Source organism: Furipterus horrens, unplaced genomic scaffold (genome assembly GCF_987537825.1).
Source record: "Furipterus horrens unplaced genomic scaffold, mFurHor1.1.pri manual_scaffold_2, whole genome shotgun sequence".
NCBI classification, from domain to species: domain Eukaryota; kingdom Metazoa; phylum Chordata; class Mammalia; order Chiroptera; family Furipteridae; genus Furipterus; species Furipterus horrens.
The window spans coordinates 22,617,303-22,635,293 of record NW_028327172.1 but is presented as its reverse complement, the minus strand read 5'-3'; the positions used below and the strand labels follow the sequence as shown (position 1 = coordinate 22,635,293).

General features: G+C 45.9%; 1 protein-coding gene across 1 annotated transcript; it reads left to right on the top strand.

Annotated features, from left to right (window-relative positions):
• The first annotated feature begins 1,460 nt into the window (after window positions 1-1,460).
• RCN1 (reticulocalbin 1) lies at window positions 1,461-14,588 on the top strand. The gene is made up of 6 exons (XM_090262980.1): window positions 1,461-1,978; window positions 6,338-6,531; window positions 7,558-7,736; window positions 9,441-9,501; window positions 12,442-12,641; window positions 13,503-14,588. The coding sequence occupies exons 1-6, from the start codon at window positions 1,722-1,724 to the stop codon at window positions 13,608-13,610; spliced, it is 999 nt and encodes a 332-aa protein (XP_090119106.1). The 5' UTR covers window positions 1,461-1,721; the 3' UTR covers window positions 13,611-14,588.
• The last annotated feature ends 3,403 nt before the right edge of the window (window positions 14,589-17,991 follow it).

Here is a 17,991-nt window from a genome sequence, read left to right as displayed (position 1 = left end):
AGTCTGGGCCCTGTCTCTTTGTTATACCCCTATAATACCGAATGCCTTCCTCTCGGAGCACTTGTCGCACTGGTTTGCAATCTGTAGCTACTAAGTAAACCAATACCCAGCATAGCTCTGACATTTAGCAGGTGCTGAGTTTATTGAATGAATCAATATTCACAGACACTATAGGTCTGCAGAGACCATGACTGTGTAATATTCCATTGAACGCTTAGCTCTCAGTCCAGCACTTAGGCCATGGTGGGCACGCAATGACTATTCGTTAATTGATTAAAATAAGTCATCATAAGAAAGGTAGTTGCATCTATACTGCTGTTGGTAATGTCCAGACATTCTTAATGTGAGGGCAAGAAGCACAGACCAGGGGCCTTCTCTAGACTATCAAGGAAGGTGGGGTAGGGGTGGAAGTAGGAGAGTAGGGATAGCAGAATAGCTCTGGGAGTATAGCTGTTCAAGGGCGGTGGGATGGGATCCTCAACCACAGTTTTAGTTTTCTAGGGATTCTTAACCTGGGGCTCATGAGTGGCATTTCAGAAGATCCAAGAATCTTCTGACACTTTAATCAAACATCCACGCCAGTAACTGTATGTGCATTTTTCTAAAAGAGTGTCCATGGCTTTCAATGAGTCACAAAAGTCTAGGACAAAAAGAATTGTTGCTCTAGACTTGCACTGTGCAATATGATAGTCACTAGCCACATGCGGCTCTTTAAGTTTAAATTTAAATTATATTTTCAATGCCTTGGTCACACTACATAAGTGTGCCCAATGGCCACTATCTACTGGACAGCCCAGGTAGAGACCATTTCCATCATTGCATAAAGTTCTACAGAGCTTTGTTATATTGGTAGCATTACTTAGATTCAACATACAGACAAGATCTGTTTGGGTCGTGTAGTGCTTTTGTAACATGAATGGCCATCATTAGACATGAAAGTGTAACGTCTGAAATCCTGATTTCCTTTGGGAAACAGGACTATCTGCCAGCGCTGGGTCAGCATTGTACCTGGCAGCTGGAGGGCACAGGGCTGCTCTGTTTAGATGGGCCCTCAGTCATATTGAAGTTACCTGCTCGGCCCTCCTGAACATTTGAGTTTGAGACCCTCCTTCCTAGAGAACCTGGCCCACCCTGGTCTCTTTCCAGTCTCTTGGGTTAGTTACCAGACTGCCAGTTTGGGTTAAGTGGGGTTGAATTTGGTTTAAGAGCTCATCTTGCGGGAAAGGGGTCTTAGGCTGAGATTTGGGCTCCCAGATGGAAGTTAGGGCTGGGGGACAGTGCCTCCCTCCTTTCAGTTCTCCGGAACTGGAAGAAGAGAGAGGGAATTTTATCCCGAACATCTGTTGCTTGACAAAGAACTTCTCCCCCGTCTTCCCATGAACCCTCCAGTCCCTAGCGCAGCACGCCTGGGCCCGCCCCTCGCGATGAGATCGCGGGGAGGGGCCGAAGCGAAACCCGAGCCCTGCGCCCACCACTCCGGTGGCTACGTGGCTCAGGCCTGGGCCTCCCCCCAGCAGGACGGCGGCCAATGGGCTCGTGAGCGCGGCAGCCCGAAGCTTCCCGGTCCGAGGCCCGGGGCGCGCCCCTCCGCTCTGGCACAGGGCGGGCGCTGGCTGAGGGGCTGGCCCGTCTCCTTACCCTCTGCGGCCCCAGCCCCCATTCCCCAGTCGCCACTGTCCTCGCTTGTTCGGTGCTTCCCTGTGGGCCGCTCTCCCCTCCCGATGATGGTACGCGGTGGCCGAGTCTGCGTCCTGGGACTCACCCTGGGGCTGCTGCTGGCGTTGGCGCTGGCTCCCGGGGCGCTGCGGGCCAAGCCCACCGTGCGCAAGGAGCGCGTGGTGCGGCCCGACTCGGATCTGGGCGAGCGGCCTCCCGAGGACAACCAGAGCTTCCAGTACGACCACGAGGCCTTCCTGGGCAAGGAGGACTCTAAGACCTTCGACCAGCTCACCTCGGAGGAGAGCAAGGAGAGGCTGGGGTGAGGCCGCGGCCCGGGCTGCGTTTGGGGGCGTTGCAGGTGTCCGCGGGGCCACCCGGGCGGGAACCACGCTGAAAGCGCTGTGAATCGAAAGCGAAATCGGTGTGCGCGAGGGCGGGGTCCAGTCGGGAGCAGCTGAGGGGCTGGGGAAATTTGCCCGCCAGGCCAGGACCCCTGCTTCCAGATCGCACCGGGCCACGGTGGCTTCCCGCGGGGAGGCCAGAACGTGGCAGCCTCTGCGGGAACCGGAACGTCCAGGGCCCGCCCCCTCCCCGTGGTTGCATCAGAAGGGAGGGTGAAGAATGTACAAAAGAAGAGTTTGTCTCGGTGGCCTTTTAGTGACAGTTCTAACTCACCTTCCCAGTTTATGTCTTCTCCCCGCATTCCCAAAGAGAAGCGGTTGAGACACTTCTAAGAAGGTCTCAAGAATGAACAGATAGATGAAGGGGCAGATGAAGAAGTTTGATTCCTGGACTGGGGCTTGAGGTGTTCTTTCCTTCTGCCTAATTGCCCCATAAATCTGGTGTAGGTTATAAAAATCGCGTTGTTAAGAAATGAGGGGCGTTTGAGAACAGGGGTGGAAACTGGTCCCTTAGTTTGTGTTTCCAGCAGCTGGCAGCAGAGACACTCAGTCCCTGGGCAGCTGAGGGCAGAAAGTTGGCAGGTGGTGTGGTGGATTGTAAATTTCACTGTTGAAAGCAGTTGAGTCAGCAACCAGACCTGGGAAGCAAAACCTTGGGACATCTCAGTGCACCCTCCACAGGTTCCCTGGGGAGACACTGGGGCATTGTGCAAAGGTATCTGGAATCACCAGGCAGTCTGCTGGAGGATGGGCTGGGGAGGGTCCCAGTAGCCCTGCCTACTGGGCACCTGGCCTCCTGGAATCTGGTTCCTGGGGGTGGAGATCTTCCTGTCCTGCTACATAAAAAAAGAACACAGCCATCCCTGTGCTGATGGGGGCCACCAAAGGCCAATGGGATTGGTTAGGGTATGAGGCTAAATTATACCTATTGTGTAGGTGCACCATCTGCCTGCTCTGATAAAAAGATCTTTGAATTTCAAAGTCACCTTCAAACAATCACCTTTTATTTTGCAGAGATGTACTTTCTCTTCTTGTTGGGACTTAACAATGGAGGCCATTGAGGAGTTTAGCCTATTGTATTGCTTTGAGGCACTTGAAAACAGATTTATTCTGGGGGTTGGGGCTTGGAGTAGAGAACTCCCTAGTTTGCAATCCTACAGCTTTCCAGTTTAATGCCTTCGTGAGGAGTAAGCCTGTTGGTGAGAGCAAGGGCTGATGGAGGTGGTCTGCATTTGATCTTTGTATGAACACCTTAACCTCATTTGCTTATTTAAGCAACAAACATTTGAATGGCCACTGTCTGCCAACTACCATGTTAGATACATGGCAGGTGCAGAGAGGAAGCCTTTGTATGCTCTAGGCCTCAAACTACTTAAAATCAAATAAGACACAGGCAGATACTAGTATAATTGCTGCAATGGCAGGTAAAAACTACAGTGAGCCCACCCAGAAGAAGGAGCCCCTGGGGGTTCAGGTTGGAGAGAGAGGCTTGGGGGTTTAGAAATGAACCAGAGCTTTTGGGAACACTGAGAGGTTGCCAGGCATACCAGCAGGGAAAGGCATTTTTGAAGAGAGAACAGCCTGCTTCTGAAGATTTTGAAGCCCGTTCTGGGGGATGAGAGGTATTGGATAATACAGGAACAGGGCAGAAGAAGTGAGAGGTGCGAGAGAAGAGGAAACCAAGAGTAGAGCAGGAAGGACCTCTGAGGGGTGGAGATTAGATGTCACCCTGCCTGTGATCGAAATGTCATCACCTTAGATTCTCGTTAGGAAGGTCAGACTGGCAGTAGGGAGGAGAACATAACTGAGGCACGATGGGGAGAGCGGTGAAGGACCGTGGCCTTGAGCACCTGAATCAGGCTTGTAGGGCCACAGGGCAGGAGAGGGTGAACCCAGCAGGATGGGGGAGGGAGAAGTGGCAGCATTGATTCAGTGTGGGGGTAGAGAGGGAGGGAGCAAGGACTCACAAATGTCATGGGGTCTCTGACCTGAGCCAGTGGATGGGTAATGGATGCACCGCTCACTTTTAAGGTAAATCCAGGCCAGAGGCAGAGGTGGGTGGAGGGTCGGGAGTGATGGGTGCGGAATGGGATGGCTGAGCGCCCCTGGAGCAACAGCCCCCCTCCAGGTCCGAGCTCATGAGGGATCTGGGCAGGCTTGTTGCCACCACCTGACCTGATCCTGAAAACGTGACAGCTCTAGGTCCCTGGAGACACACACCTAGATCAGAAGGCCGCAAAGTGGGCATCTATACTATAGGCTGCGTGTCATAGCAAACCTTAGAAAAAATGTCAATTAATTGCCAACATTTAAAATCTGAGTGATGCCATATATACACCTCGGTTTCTGCCCATGGACCACTATTCCCACGTGGCAGTCATTGTCTGGAGCCGCGTGCAGCTGGCAGGGGATCTCCTGGTTGCCCTAGGCTTGGTGTGGAGGCTTGTTCATTTGTTACCTGCGAGGTGTTTGTTGAGTTTTCCATTCACCTGTTTATCGTCTTTAGTGAGGAAAGACACACATCTCCGTTATTCCTCACAACATTCCTGGTAAAGTAGGTGTTCCAATTTGCAAGAGGAAAAACAGACTCAGAGAGTCAAGATGTTTGCCCACTGCCGCACAAGATAAGATCAAGGTGTTCTGACTGGAGGGATGGGTTGTGCTACATCATAGCTGCCTTTCCCAGTATCTCACTCCTGAGATTTTTTTAAGACAGAGGTTTAGGTCATATTTATTCTTCCAACAACTATTCATTAACTTCTATGATGTGTCAGGCTGACTATGTCCCAGACATTTATTTGGCATAGATTAGATGCTTTCTTTTCCACAAAAAAGGTTATTCACAATCCAACATTAGGTCTCTGCTGGTCTGAGATTCTGTTCCTCAGCAAGCTTTAAATAACTGAGGGGCATGTCACCTCAATATCCCTAGTGTTGGAGCAGTGCCTGGCGCATAGTAGGTAGGCTGAACACTGCAGTGTTGAAAGAATTCTGCTGTGCCTGGCTACCGTCTCCTGGAAGGAAGCCTGAAGATGCCTGAGGCTTAGTCTTTCAGTCTGGAGACCTGGTACAATTGCAAATGGAAGGACACTTTAAATAAATCTGTTAGTACTGTTTACACCTTCCTAGAAAAGAGGAGCTCAGGCTACCCAGGTATCTAGGTGGGGATGGAGCTTTAAGTGCTAATGAAGTCATTTCCTGTACGTAATTAATCAAAGAGAAACTGCTAATCAACTTTTGTTCCCAGTAAGAAAATTTTACCACTGAGTCGATAGGGTTCCAGCCTGCAGCCAAAGAAACAAATCCCTCATCGGCCTATATGACCTCGTCCCAAGTAAATGGGCGAAACTTTTTAAAATATTGGAAGTAGCTTGTAGGTATCTTTGTGGTTTCCTACAGGGATGGCATCCCTAGCTTGGCCCCTTCGGCCTGAACATGGACACTGGTGAATTACCAGCCTGACCTTTGCTCTGGGCTGGGCTTTGGGGAACCTCGGTGAAGTCCAGTGGGAAATTGCCAGAACCTGGGCCAGCTGTGACTCTGGAGATGCCAGGGGACAGAGGGGTCTTGGCTCCAAGAGTGGGGGCTCAGGCTCCTGCAGCTGCTCAGCTGGCCAGGTTTCTTGAGTAAGTTTCACTATATCAAGGCTCTTTCATCCCCAACATTTTATGTTTTGTCCAACAAGATCTGGTGTCCTCCTGCTTTAAGTTTCATGTCTTTGGGTCCAAAGTAAGGAGTTTTTGTTTTGTTTTGTTTTGTTTTAAACAGAGAACTCTTTTAGTTTTTGGTTGACATGGAATTTTCCATTTTTTAAAATTTGACCTAGGGCCAGTTTACCCCAGTTGTACCAAATACCAACTGTGGGATCTTGGAAAAGTAATTCAATTTCTCTCAGCCTCAGTTTCCATTCTAAGGACTACATTGGGGAAGACTGCTAGGTTTCACCTTACAAATCAACACTAATCAATTGATAGTGTCCATCTGTAGAGCACTGTGTTGAGAAGGATTCTGAGGCCACATTGAGATTTATCAGGACAAAGGGACATGACTTATGCATAGTGTCTGCCATTGGCCCTGGGTGGGAGGAAAGGCGCCTCATCCTTGGAAAAGATAAACTTTAAGAACCTTTCCAGCACCATCAGATCATTGATTTTATGTTGATACATTTTAGATTCTGTAGGTGTTTGATCTTTTTCTGGATCAGGATCACACAAGCCTTGATAATAGCTCTCTCTGTGAATTTTTCTTTCTTTCTTTCTTTTTTTTTTTTTTTACAGGAAGATTGTCGATCGAATTGACAGTGATGGGGATGGCTTTGTCACTACCGAAGAGCTGAAAACCTGGATCAAACGGGTGCAGAAAAGATACATCTATGATAATGTTGCTAAAGTCTGGAAGGATTATGATCGGGACAAAGACGATAAAATCTCCTGGGAAGAATACAAACAGGCCACGTATGGTTACTACCTAGGTAAGAGGTGCCTCAGGAGAGGTGACACCACCGGGGCCCACATAACAAACAGGCACCTGCCGGAGACTCGACTCCCTCATCATGTCCACCCCCTTCAGGGATTGTCACCACCTCCTAAGTAGGACTTGCCCATGTAACATCCTGCTCTGCTTACTAAGAATGCACTCAGTGGTATACTCGTGAGTGAAGTCCTAGGTGGGGAGTAGCGGCAGGGGTCGAGGTTCTAGTGAAAAATGACTTAGGTTGCTGGCCTCCCAGAGCTGGGATCCCAGGACCGCACACCAAACAAGACAGAGAAGAAGAGCGTCTGGTACAGTTTCACAATGCTGCCGAGTTTCAGATAGCAAAGACCGAGTGGGCTGGAGCAGTCAGGCAAGGCTTCCGGTAGAAGGCGGCTTGGGAGCTGGGCCTTGAAGAATGGATTTATATTTGGAGAGAGAGAGAGAGAGAGAGAGAGAGATGAGCGGGGGAGATGGGTCAGCTGGAAGGGCAATGGTGCAGCGAAGCATATAACAATGGGCAGGGTTTGGATATAAGACATACTTGTTTGGGGAATGATGGAAGGATGTGTGCAGAGCACAGGGTACATACCCACTGGGTGCATGGTAGAGACAGTGAGGGTCAGGTCTGAGAAGAACTGGAGATGCACAGACTCACAGACAGATTAAGGAAGATCCTGAAAGCCTGGCAGAAACATTTAGACAAAATGTGGGTACTAGGGAGCCTCTGCATGTTCTGGAGCAAAGAATGATATGAAAGTGGGGTTCAGCAAAGAGCAGTATGGCATCAGTAAGGCCTAACGCCTGTGCTCTTAACCACTGCTATCATGCTCCTCGTACACCAGTGGGGCCTGTGTTATGGGGTGGTATGTTACTAGAGGCCTTCTGAAATCAACTGTTTCAAAGAACTCAATAGGTCAGGCCCTTGAGTCCCATGTGTACTGTTTGGGCATGAAGGATGGGTGATTTGGAAGGAAATGCCTTCTTTAGCAGCCCAATTGAAACATTTGTACACGACATTCTGCAGGAAACCCCACAGAGTTTCACGATTCTTCAGATCATCACACCTTTAAAAAGATGTTGCCACGTGATGAGAGAAGGTTCAAAGCTGCAGACCTTGATGCTGACCTGACAGCCACTCGGGAGGAATTCACTGCCTTTCTGCACCCGGAGGAGTTTGAGCATATGAAAGAAATTGTGGTTTTGGTAAGAGAAAAGAAGTTCCCAGGCTGGGAAAAGACCGGGGCAAAAACTACACCAAAATCTGGTGCCTTCTTCCAAAGAGAGAACGTTTCTTCATCCTGAGGGGAACTGGAGAAGGTCTTTGAAGTGAAATAGATTGGACTATTTGCCTACCCAGTAAATGAGTCAGGGCAGGCTCAGTGCTAAAACAAATAGCCCCTAATCCTAGCCATTTATATTTATCGCAATCAAAGTGTATTTCTTGCTTATCCCATGTCCAGTGCAGATGGTCCCAGGCAGGTGGGTTGTCTGGGCAGCTCTCCTCTAAGAGCTGTCAAGCAGCCAGGCTGTTTCCATCTTGTTCTCCACCATCCTGCGGCCTCAAGGTCCTCCTGGTAACAGCCAGCTGATAGACAAGTGAGGAAATGAGGAGAAGGCAGTCTGCTTTTACTGCTCCAACCAGGAAATAACTCATCCCTTCCTTTTACATTCCCCTGGCTCCTCCTAGAAGGGATGAGGCTGGAAAATACAGTCTAGATAGGTGCTCAGAAAGAGCAAATGGGTTTGATGAACAAACTAGCTGATCTTTGACCATTTTTTCAGCTTGGAGAGAACTAGGAAAAGACTGATATGGACTGCATTGGATTGTTCAGTCATACAGAAACTTCAACTAAAAACCATGGCTGGAAAAGGCACTCCCTTTAGCTGGGGGTGGTGGTGAGGGTGGCGTCTTCCGAGGGTGAACAGATCAGATCCTATAGGCTTTGAGAGTCAGCTATGCGTGTAAGTCCTCTTGAGTATAGTTGCTTTCTGTAGTGCCTTGTGGAGTCCCAAATGTCTCCATTTTCCACAACAGTAAAATAATGCCTTTACCTGCTTCCTCGTCAGGTAACCCAAGGCAGTTCCAACTGCCTCCGTGCTGGGAAACAAGTAGCTAAAGCTTTGTTTATAACCAGCTCTGGACTATTGTAGTTGTCCAGTTAGTAGCTGGGTCCACTCTTGCCTCACGCTTCCTCCTCATGACCACCATGACCCTAAAAGCTGGGCAGTGACTCTAAGCATCATTTCTTTTTGCTGCCCAACATCCACTTAGTGATAGCTGATTGGCCAGAGGACGATGGAGATAAAGAATTAGCCACAAGTGGATTATGTGCCTTTGAGTTGCTGAGACAGTAGATGGTAAACTCAAATTTAAGTACTCATCCTGGTAAAATACCTAATTAGGAAGTTGAATATACAAAACATAATACATTCAAAAGTGAGATAGGCTTTTATTCTTTAACTGCCCACTGTTTCATGTTTTTCTGACACGAATTTGGTGTTCACAGTCCAGTTAGCCCTGGAATCTATCTCTGTGACTGTCTGGTCCAGTGGTTCTTAAACTGGTTCCTCACAGGTTCCCCAGGGGATGGTTTGGCTGGATGGTGGAAATGGTTGGCCTGGCAGGGCGTCCTGATGTAATCAGAGCATCTCTGGTCCAACGGGCACATTTTCATTTGAAGAGAATGTTCTGCAATTAAAATTATGGGATGGAGGAGGAAGGACAAAACCTACTGCCTATTTTTTTATATATAATAAAATGATGCCTGGGAAGGTAAGGAGACAAGCCAGAAGTCACCAGGCAATCAGCCATGAAAACCAGACAAAGGAGGACAATAGTCAGAACTCTATAAAATTTGCTGAGAGCACCTAGCCACGTTGCATTCTGTTTTCTGCCCTGCTTCCTAGGAAACTCTGGAGGACATTGACAAGAACGCGGATGGGTTTGTGGATCAAGATGAGTACATTGGTGAGTGTAGCCTGGAGCCCTGCTCAGCTGTCCCATCTGGGCAACGTTCTTCCGCCCCCATGTCTGGTTGCTTTCTCCAGATGTCGCTTTTAGCAACAGCTACAAGTCTGTGGGTGTCACCCCTGTGACCTCCCAGTGGGAAGGGACTTGTTACACCATTCGGGCAGTATCGGGGAGGAATTATTAGACCTTATTCAGTGGAGGCGAGACCAGAAAGTTGGCCCCTACCTCTAGCATGGCCAGCAGTTGGCTCCCCAGCTCTGAGAGGTACCCTTCAGCACACTGTGTAATTTTATCTTTGGGAAAGGTGATTGGTGGCCCCATAGAATTACTGTGAGTTTCGAGCAGACAGTCTTAGGGGAAAGATTAAAATGAGACAGTCAGTAGGGCCTAGAAACTCTAAGCAGATGCAGCTGTGATCAACAGAACTATTTATATGTCTAAGCTACAGCAGTCCCTCTCTATCGCGGTTCACTTATCGCGGCCTCACTGTATTGCGGGATTTTAAAAAATATTATATTTAATTATTTATCGCAGATTTTTCGCTATGTCGCGGGATTTTGCAGTACTGTATACGTATGTTGTTAAAGTTACGTAGGTTTCAGAGTGTAGAATATGTTTAAGAACATAAGTAGTGTTTATAAAAGTGTGGAAAAGGTTAATAAGGGAGTGGGAAACGTTAATAAGGGACTGGGAATGGTTTATAAGTGTGTGGGAAGGGTTTATAAGGCCTTAAAATATATATAAATACTAAAATAAATGTAAGGTTCCTACTTCGCGCATTTTCACCTATCACGGGGTGGGGGGTTAGAAGGTAATACCCGCGGAAAGTGAGGGAATACTGTATATGCAGAAAAGCACTCCTTTTTACAGGTAAATCCTTTTGCAAAGTGCATAACTGCCCCATAGTATAGCTGTTTTATTGGGAGTACCATACCTAGCATTTATTCTGAAGGGTTCCTCATAAGCACCAGCAAGAAGTGCATTTTCAGGTAACTGTGAGCACTGGCTGAATGAGACTCAAATCAATGTACCTGGGTCAGAACCCACCGTTGCTGGTTAGAGCACTTCCTGCAGCCCAGTCGCTCTCCAGATGTAAAAGACCAGAGCAGGCAACATGGAAATTTCTATTTGATCCTCATCAGCTGCTGTTTCAGTGCTTGGGAACATGGCTGCCTTCTCATAATGCCTCCTTTTCTCCCAAGTCTCAATAAGGTGAAAGTTGGCAAACCATTTGAGGAGTAAGATACAGAATTTTTGTACACATTTAATAGAAGCAGTTCATTACCTTTCAGTGTAAAACCAGAGCTCAAGTTGCCATCAGTCTTTGGCAACTTGCATCTAATCATTAGGAATTACACTTGATCAGGGAACCTAACGCTGTTCTCTGTCTGGGGTATAACACACAGGTAGCTCTCGCCACAGTAGTTAAAATGATCTTGGTGGCACTAACCCTGCAGAATTAACAGATGCTGACAGGCAGAAGAGCCTTCCCCTTGCCTGGCACACACTTCCGAGAGAAGGTTCAGAGCCGCAGACGCCTTGACAGTGGGGATGGGATTAGACTGACGGAAAAGGCTGACCGACTAAAGGCATCACTTTTGGTTAAGGGGGTGTGCTCCTCTCAGTCCTGAACTCTGCACTGAAACATTGAGTGGCTTTGCCTAAAAGCAACATTCCAGTCTTTGCATTGAGCAGAGAGGGAGATGGGGGCATTGTGCCTGAACATCTAATTCGGAGCAATTTGCAGTCAGAGAGGCCCTTGCAGGAGCTTAGCCAGCAAGCGACTCCACTTCAGGAGGGCATGAGTGGAAAAGCTGTGGTGATGTGTGGTGGGAAGAGTGCTGGAATTGGGAGTCCTGGCTTCTGTGTGTACTAGCTCTCTGATCCCTGGCAGTCACGCAGTCACCGTGAGCCTCGGTTTCCTCCTCTGTAAAACGGGAATACGTAGCACCCACGTTTCCAGGACTGGATGGAACTCAAGTTAGCTAATGGATGTGACAGCCCTCTCTCAAAAACAGTGTGCAGATGTCAGGTGTGGGTCTACTTTGTGGCTGAACCAAGGGTCTTGCGCTCTTTTTTACCTTCATCTACCCCCTGCTCCCTGGACTACCTGATATTTCCAAGCTGTGTTTCCATTAAAGAGAAACTGCCCACAGGGTATCTCTTTTCCAAGAAGATCTAGTGATTGAGCAAACAATGTGTAAACTTTGCCTTCTTTCTCCTTCCCCTGCCATTTTGTAAAACAGGGATAGTGATCTAGCATACGGGATTGTTACAAGGATGAAATAAAATGATACATGCGAAAGCCCTTTGGAAATGATATGAACAACAGTAGAAAGGAACATGGTGATAAGACCATGGGTTGGAAACAATGCCCATGTTCCAATGCAGCCTGATGCTCATACGAGCTGTGGCCTCAGTGTTTTCATCTATAAAATGGGAGTTATAACAAGACTTACTTCATAGGATTATTATGAAAAAAAAAGTATGTAACGTACATTACACAGTATCTGGACCATAGAAAGTGCTCGATGGTGGTTACTGTTACTAGTTTTCACCTGTGTAGTGCTAGTGTGGGTTGTAGAGGGCTTTCACAGAAAATGTCCCACTTGACCATCATAATAACCCTGTGATTTATAAATTATTATTTTCATTTTACAGGCAAGGCAACTTAAGACTTAGCCATTGGATTAAGTAACAATCCTAGTCACTGTGCTGACTCAAGAGACTTAGTTCCTTTCATCTTCTGGCTCCTAAGTTTAGTTCTTTCTATTCCACCAAGTGACCTTCAGAGTGGATAAATCACTGCATTATTATTCCCAAGAAACTGCCCTCCACATGTTTGCATTAGGTCTCTTCCGAAACCTCAGGAGGTCAGGTGTTCTTTAACATACCTTCCCACTTGTCGTCTTAACTGAGATCAACCTTCCTTTCTAGCGGATATGTTTTCCCACGAGGAGAATGGCCCGGAGCCAGACTGGGTCCTGTCAGAAAGGGAACAGTTTAATGAGTTCCGGGATCTGAACAAGGACGGGAAGTTGGACAAAGATGAGATTCGCCACTGGATCCTCCCTCAAGACTATGACCACGCGCAGGCTGAGGCCAGACACCTGGTGTATGAGTCGGACAAAAACAGGGTATTTCACATTCTTCTGGAATCGATCCTTGAAGGGAGACAGTTTACATAAGATTGGTTCTGTTTGCTTCTCTGTGATAGCACTGGCCTGTGCCGCTGAGCTTTATTGACATTTCTCATTCTCACCCTATGTTAGAGACCTGTAAACTTGACCCAATGCGATGATAACCCATGGTGAGCTTGTTAGGCTGAGACATTCCTGGATAGTCTGCTGTGGGCCAGAGACTCACGGTCACTCCCATTAGGATTGCAGAACTTTGTTTGCTGTGGGCAGGGCATGGATTTAAGGGGTACACCCTGCGCTGCCTTAGGACAAGTTTGTTCCTCCAGTCATTCAGTCAGCAGATTCTTATCCAACACAGGAAGCAGAGCCCATTAAAACTCAGGCACCCTCAGGCAAGCCCCACTTCGAGCTCTAGGCCCAGCACTTCGATATCATCGATATCTATTGCTACATATCCAAATCATAAATAAGCAAGATTTAGAAAAAAGCCCTGCCTTTTTCCACTTTAATTTCTGCTCCAAGCTCTCGGGAGACAGCTGAGTTTTACAGTCAGGCCATGAAAGGGCAGTGGAGTTCTTCAGAGCCCATTTTGGGAATGCCATTACTGCTTGTAGACACAGCTGGATTCTAACCTCTGACTTCCTCAGGGACTTAACCTGATATATTTTACAGCAGGGGGCTCTTCCAGTTTGGGCATTTGCAGTGCAGTAACAGTAGATGGGAGAGGTGCCTAGCAGCTTCTTAATTATGAAGTATAGGGTTTTAAATGTTGCAAATCAGTGAAATAACGGAGCGCTTCCTGCTGAACCATTCAGAGTTACTAGAGCTTCAGTGACACAGCTCTTTCCTCTCCCACAGGATGAGAAGCTGACTAAAGAGGAGATACTGGAGAACTGGAACATGTTTGTTGGAAGCCAAGCTACCAATTACGGAGAAGACCTCACAAAAAATCATGATGAACTTTGACACACACTCACAATAATAGAGCAGACTGTCAGGCTTTGTTTTATTGTCTTGGACAGTTGCTACAGTTGTCTTATTTATAGCAGTTTTGTCCCTGAAACAGCAAAGTTATAACTTCAGATTGGGGTTAAAATTGGTTTCCACTCAATATTTACTGGATAATAGTCATTGCTATTCCTTCAGTAAGATAGCTCTATGAGCACATTAAAATCTTGGTAAATCACAATATTCTATGGGGATATATTGCTAAAACATGATGTTTTAGCTTTCTCCATTAAATTTAAAGGGGAATAAAATTAGAAAAAAAACCCTGTCATTCAGAAGTTGGGTGGGTTGGAAGGACAATACATGGAGTGACTGCTGGGTATTTTAACTGCAGATTTTTGTATTTGCCACTATTGAATGGTTGGTGAGGGAAAATTCTAATGAGGCTACAGTGGTATCATCCTATGTAGGCTTATTTCAGAACAAGTCTAATGCTTTAGACTCTTCCTTCTTGACTTTGTACTCTGATCCTTTACTGTAAATGGTATATGAAACTTCTGTGCATTTTTCTGTGTGGACCCGGTTATGTGCAAAACAAACCCAGATCTTTGTTTTTTGTTTTTATAATAAGAAACAATCAAGAAAGATAATGTGAAAAAGAAAGGAGTTTTAGAGGTAGGGAAAAGGTGAATGTCAGGCATTTGAAGAACTATAGGAAAATGGTAAACACGTTACTCTACTTGAGAAACTTTTCTTGACGTATCAATGAGGTAGGTCTGATCTTCGAAAAAGTGAATAGAAATACAGTTTATTTCCTCACCGATCATCGGGGGATCCCAGGGAAGCCTGTATGACATGGTGCTGGAACCATCACAGCTAGTCCCAGGGATTCCATGACCCTCGGACCTGCCTGGGGGCCGCTTACAGCATGGAATTAGAGTGAGGCGATGTTCCAAGCCGTTGGCTGAACTGGAGGAAACAAGCTGTACAGACTGAAATGCTGCTGTGTAAGTAGGAAGTGAATGAAATAAAGGATCCCCCCGAGATTCCACTGTGTCCTATGGTGTTTGGCTTCACATGTACTGTGACATTATTATTCATTTAGAATTAAATAGGATGGGATTACATGAGTAAGATTATAAAGGCTCTGGGTTTTTTCAATCCAAGTACTAGAACGTTCAGAATATCCTCCTAATTGTTGAATAAGTAAATACTTCCTTCTTTCTCTATGCTAGTTAGGGAATCTGGAGGTCATTTTAACTGTAAGATCTTTCTGGGATATGTTTCATTTGGAAGAACAAGCAGAACTCTGTGAAGCTCTACAGGATCTGGTCCCTTCCTACCTCCTCAGCAGCATCTTACCACTCTTCCATTTACCTACTATACCCAGCCCCACTGACTTCCTGGTCCTTGAACATACCAAGGTCCTTCCTAGGTTGGATGCCTTCCAGATCTACCATTTATAATAGAGTCATTTGCCACTTAGCAATATGGTGTTAGGCAATTTCGTTGTGTGAACATCATAGCATGCATGTACACAAATCTAGATGGTCTGGCCTAGTACGCTCCTAGGCTAAGTGGTACATCATCGTCCTGTATGGGGTCTGTCATTGGCCAGATCATCGTTAGGCATCACATGACTACTATGCATTTGAATCCCTATCTCATTTTTATTTTCTTGATACATATTCCCATTTATATCTGTTCCCTAGGGCTGCTGTACAAACTACCATAAGGTGAATGGCTAAGAAAAGAAGCTTACTCTCAGTTCTAGAGGTCAGAGTCTGAAATCAAGGAAGCTCCAGAGGAGAATCCCTCCTTGCCTTTCCCACCGCAGGCATTCCTTGTCTCTGTCTGCAACACTCCAATCTCTGCCACCATCTTATGGCCTTTTTTTCCTCTCTATTGCTCTGTGTATCTCTTATAAGGACACTTGTCATTGGATTTAAGGCTCACATCCTGAGATCCTTAACTTAGTTACAGCTGCAAAGACCATTTTCTTCTGAGTAAGGTCACATTCGCAAGTTCTGGGGTAGATATTTGGGACCACCATGCAACCAACTGTACCATTTGACATCATCTTGTTTGATGATATGTTGTCCATCTTCCCCAGGCTACACTATTGGCTCCGTGAGACCAATAGTTTGGTCCATCTTACTTAACTGCTATTTCCTGGAATCTAGACTATTAGAGCCTAGACTACAAGAAGCACAGTACTCTATTTGCTGAAGAATAAGAGATTGTTAGCTTTAATCAAAGAGATTATTCCTCAGGGAAAATAATTCTTAAAAAAACAGTGAATATTTGTTGAATAAGAAGGTAAGTAATTCTGCCCAAGTTTCCACAGTGATTAAATGGCAGGGACAAAATTCAAATTCAGATGTTCCTGGCTCCAAAACCTCTGTTGTTTAGCACTAGGTTTTACAGCTCCAAATCTCCAAGTCTGATACATGTTTTCTTTATTTCTTTGCTCACCCACAGTACATAATCATGTGGTCATAAAATGAGAATAGTTCCTCTTACCTAGACATAGGCTGACACCTTTTATTTTTTTTTAAAGCAATGAAAACCTGTCTTTGAATAAATGAGAAAATAATACTGTGTAACCTAATTATAAGCATAACACTTTTAAAAGGTGTTAATATTATTTTCCCCCAAAGGGAATATGGGTTGATTTATTAAGTTGTACATAGTAAGATGTTAAATATATTTTGAGCACTTAGTTTTTCCTTTCAAGGCAGTGCACACAAGAAGAGAATCTTCAAAGAGACTAGTGCTCCTGGGCCTGAATTTAACACTATTTAAGGAAAGAAAACCTTAGCTAGAGGACATGGCTGTTAACATCATGATTTGTAAAGCCTTAGATTTCTAATAGGGTCTGACTGTTTCGAGGAAAACATACTTTGTTTCTAGGTAACATTTCAAGTCTGATTATGAACAAATGCTACAAAATCGATCTGTAATGAGAAATACTGTAATGTCACAAAGCATTATTTATGTGCTTAATGGGACTGAAAGCATTAATTGCTAGGAGCCAAAATCTGTCCAAGCAAAACATGAACATACATTTTGTACCTCTTGTCTCTTACTGCAAGTTTGCGAATGAATTCGAGTGTAACAAAAATGTAGTTAGAAAGTCAGTGACACCTGAAGGTTTTTTCACCTGCTCGGATTACTTGTAGTTGTTTCTTATTAGCAACGGCACGAATCACATCTGCTCAGAAGTGCCCGGCAAACGGCAGCTACGTGGCTACCTGTGAGCTCAGCTCTGAAACATTGTGGAGTGAAACAGTGAATGGCTGACTGCATTTTTAAAAAAAGTCTTCCTAGGTATAGTCTGCCAACTTTATAATAAAATCTGCTTCCTCCAAGTACATGCACCTAGATTTGCCTCTCTACTGTTAAAACTGAGTTCATAGTGCCAGAATTTCCCACTAAAAACCAATGAGTGCCACAACGTTCACTGTTTTGGCACACAGCGAAGTATTAAAAAATTGAGCACTGGAAAGACTGTGTCATCAGTCCCTAAAGCCATTAGATTTACACGAACTTGGACGTCTAGTCAAAGAACCTATCAGTACCCCTGATCCTGGTCAGCTCTGGGGCCCAGGGATGGGGACACTCACCATTCTGTGAGCTTTAAGTACCTGTAATCTTCCTCCTAAAAGAGAAAACAGCATCTGATTCCCCGCAGAAGCACATGAAAGGAAATGAATGTCAGAACTGGTTACTATCCGACCCTGAAATTTGTGTAGTGGGAGCACATAAGATTTCTTTTCTCCCATGACAGATACAAATAGCTGTGTGCCAGGCACTATGCCAAGTACTTACATACGTTTTTTACATAACAACCCTATGAGGTTGGTACTTGTAAGAAAGAGGGTAAGCTGGCTTAGGCTACAGTAACCAACAACTCTACCATCTCAGTGGTTTCCAGCAACAGGTTTAATTTTTGCCTTTGCAAAGTCTGCTGTGGTTCTGGGCAATTGTCCACGCAGCTGCAGCACGGGGGCTCAGCTGTGTGTCTCCACATCCACCCATGTCCAATGGAGGACTGAGCACAGGCAAGCGAATGTGGTCACTCCTGGAAGTGACTCTTCTCTCCCATGTCACTTGCATTGGTCAAAGCAAGTCACATGGCCACAGCTAACATCCAGGGAACAGGAAACATGATCCTACTGTTGCTCGGACGGGTGGGCTGAAAACCTTGGTGAGTAGCACTCCTGATGAACGGTGGTAAGTGGACTATTTTTTCTATTTTACAGATGAGAGAACTCTAAAAGGAAACAATGTCCAAAGTTACACAACTCATAAGTTAGGTGACTATATAATTGATTTTCCAGAGCTCAATATCTTTGCCAGAGAAGAGGGGCAGTCTTAATCAGTGCCTCCCCAAATC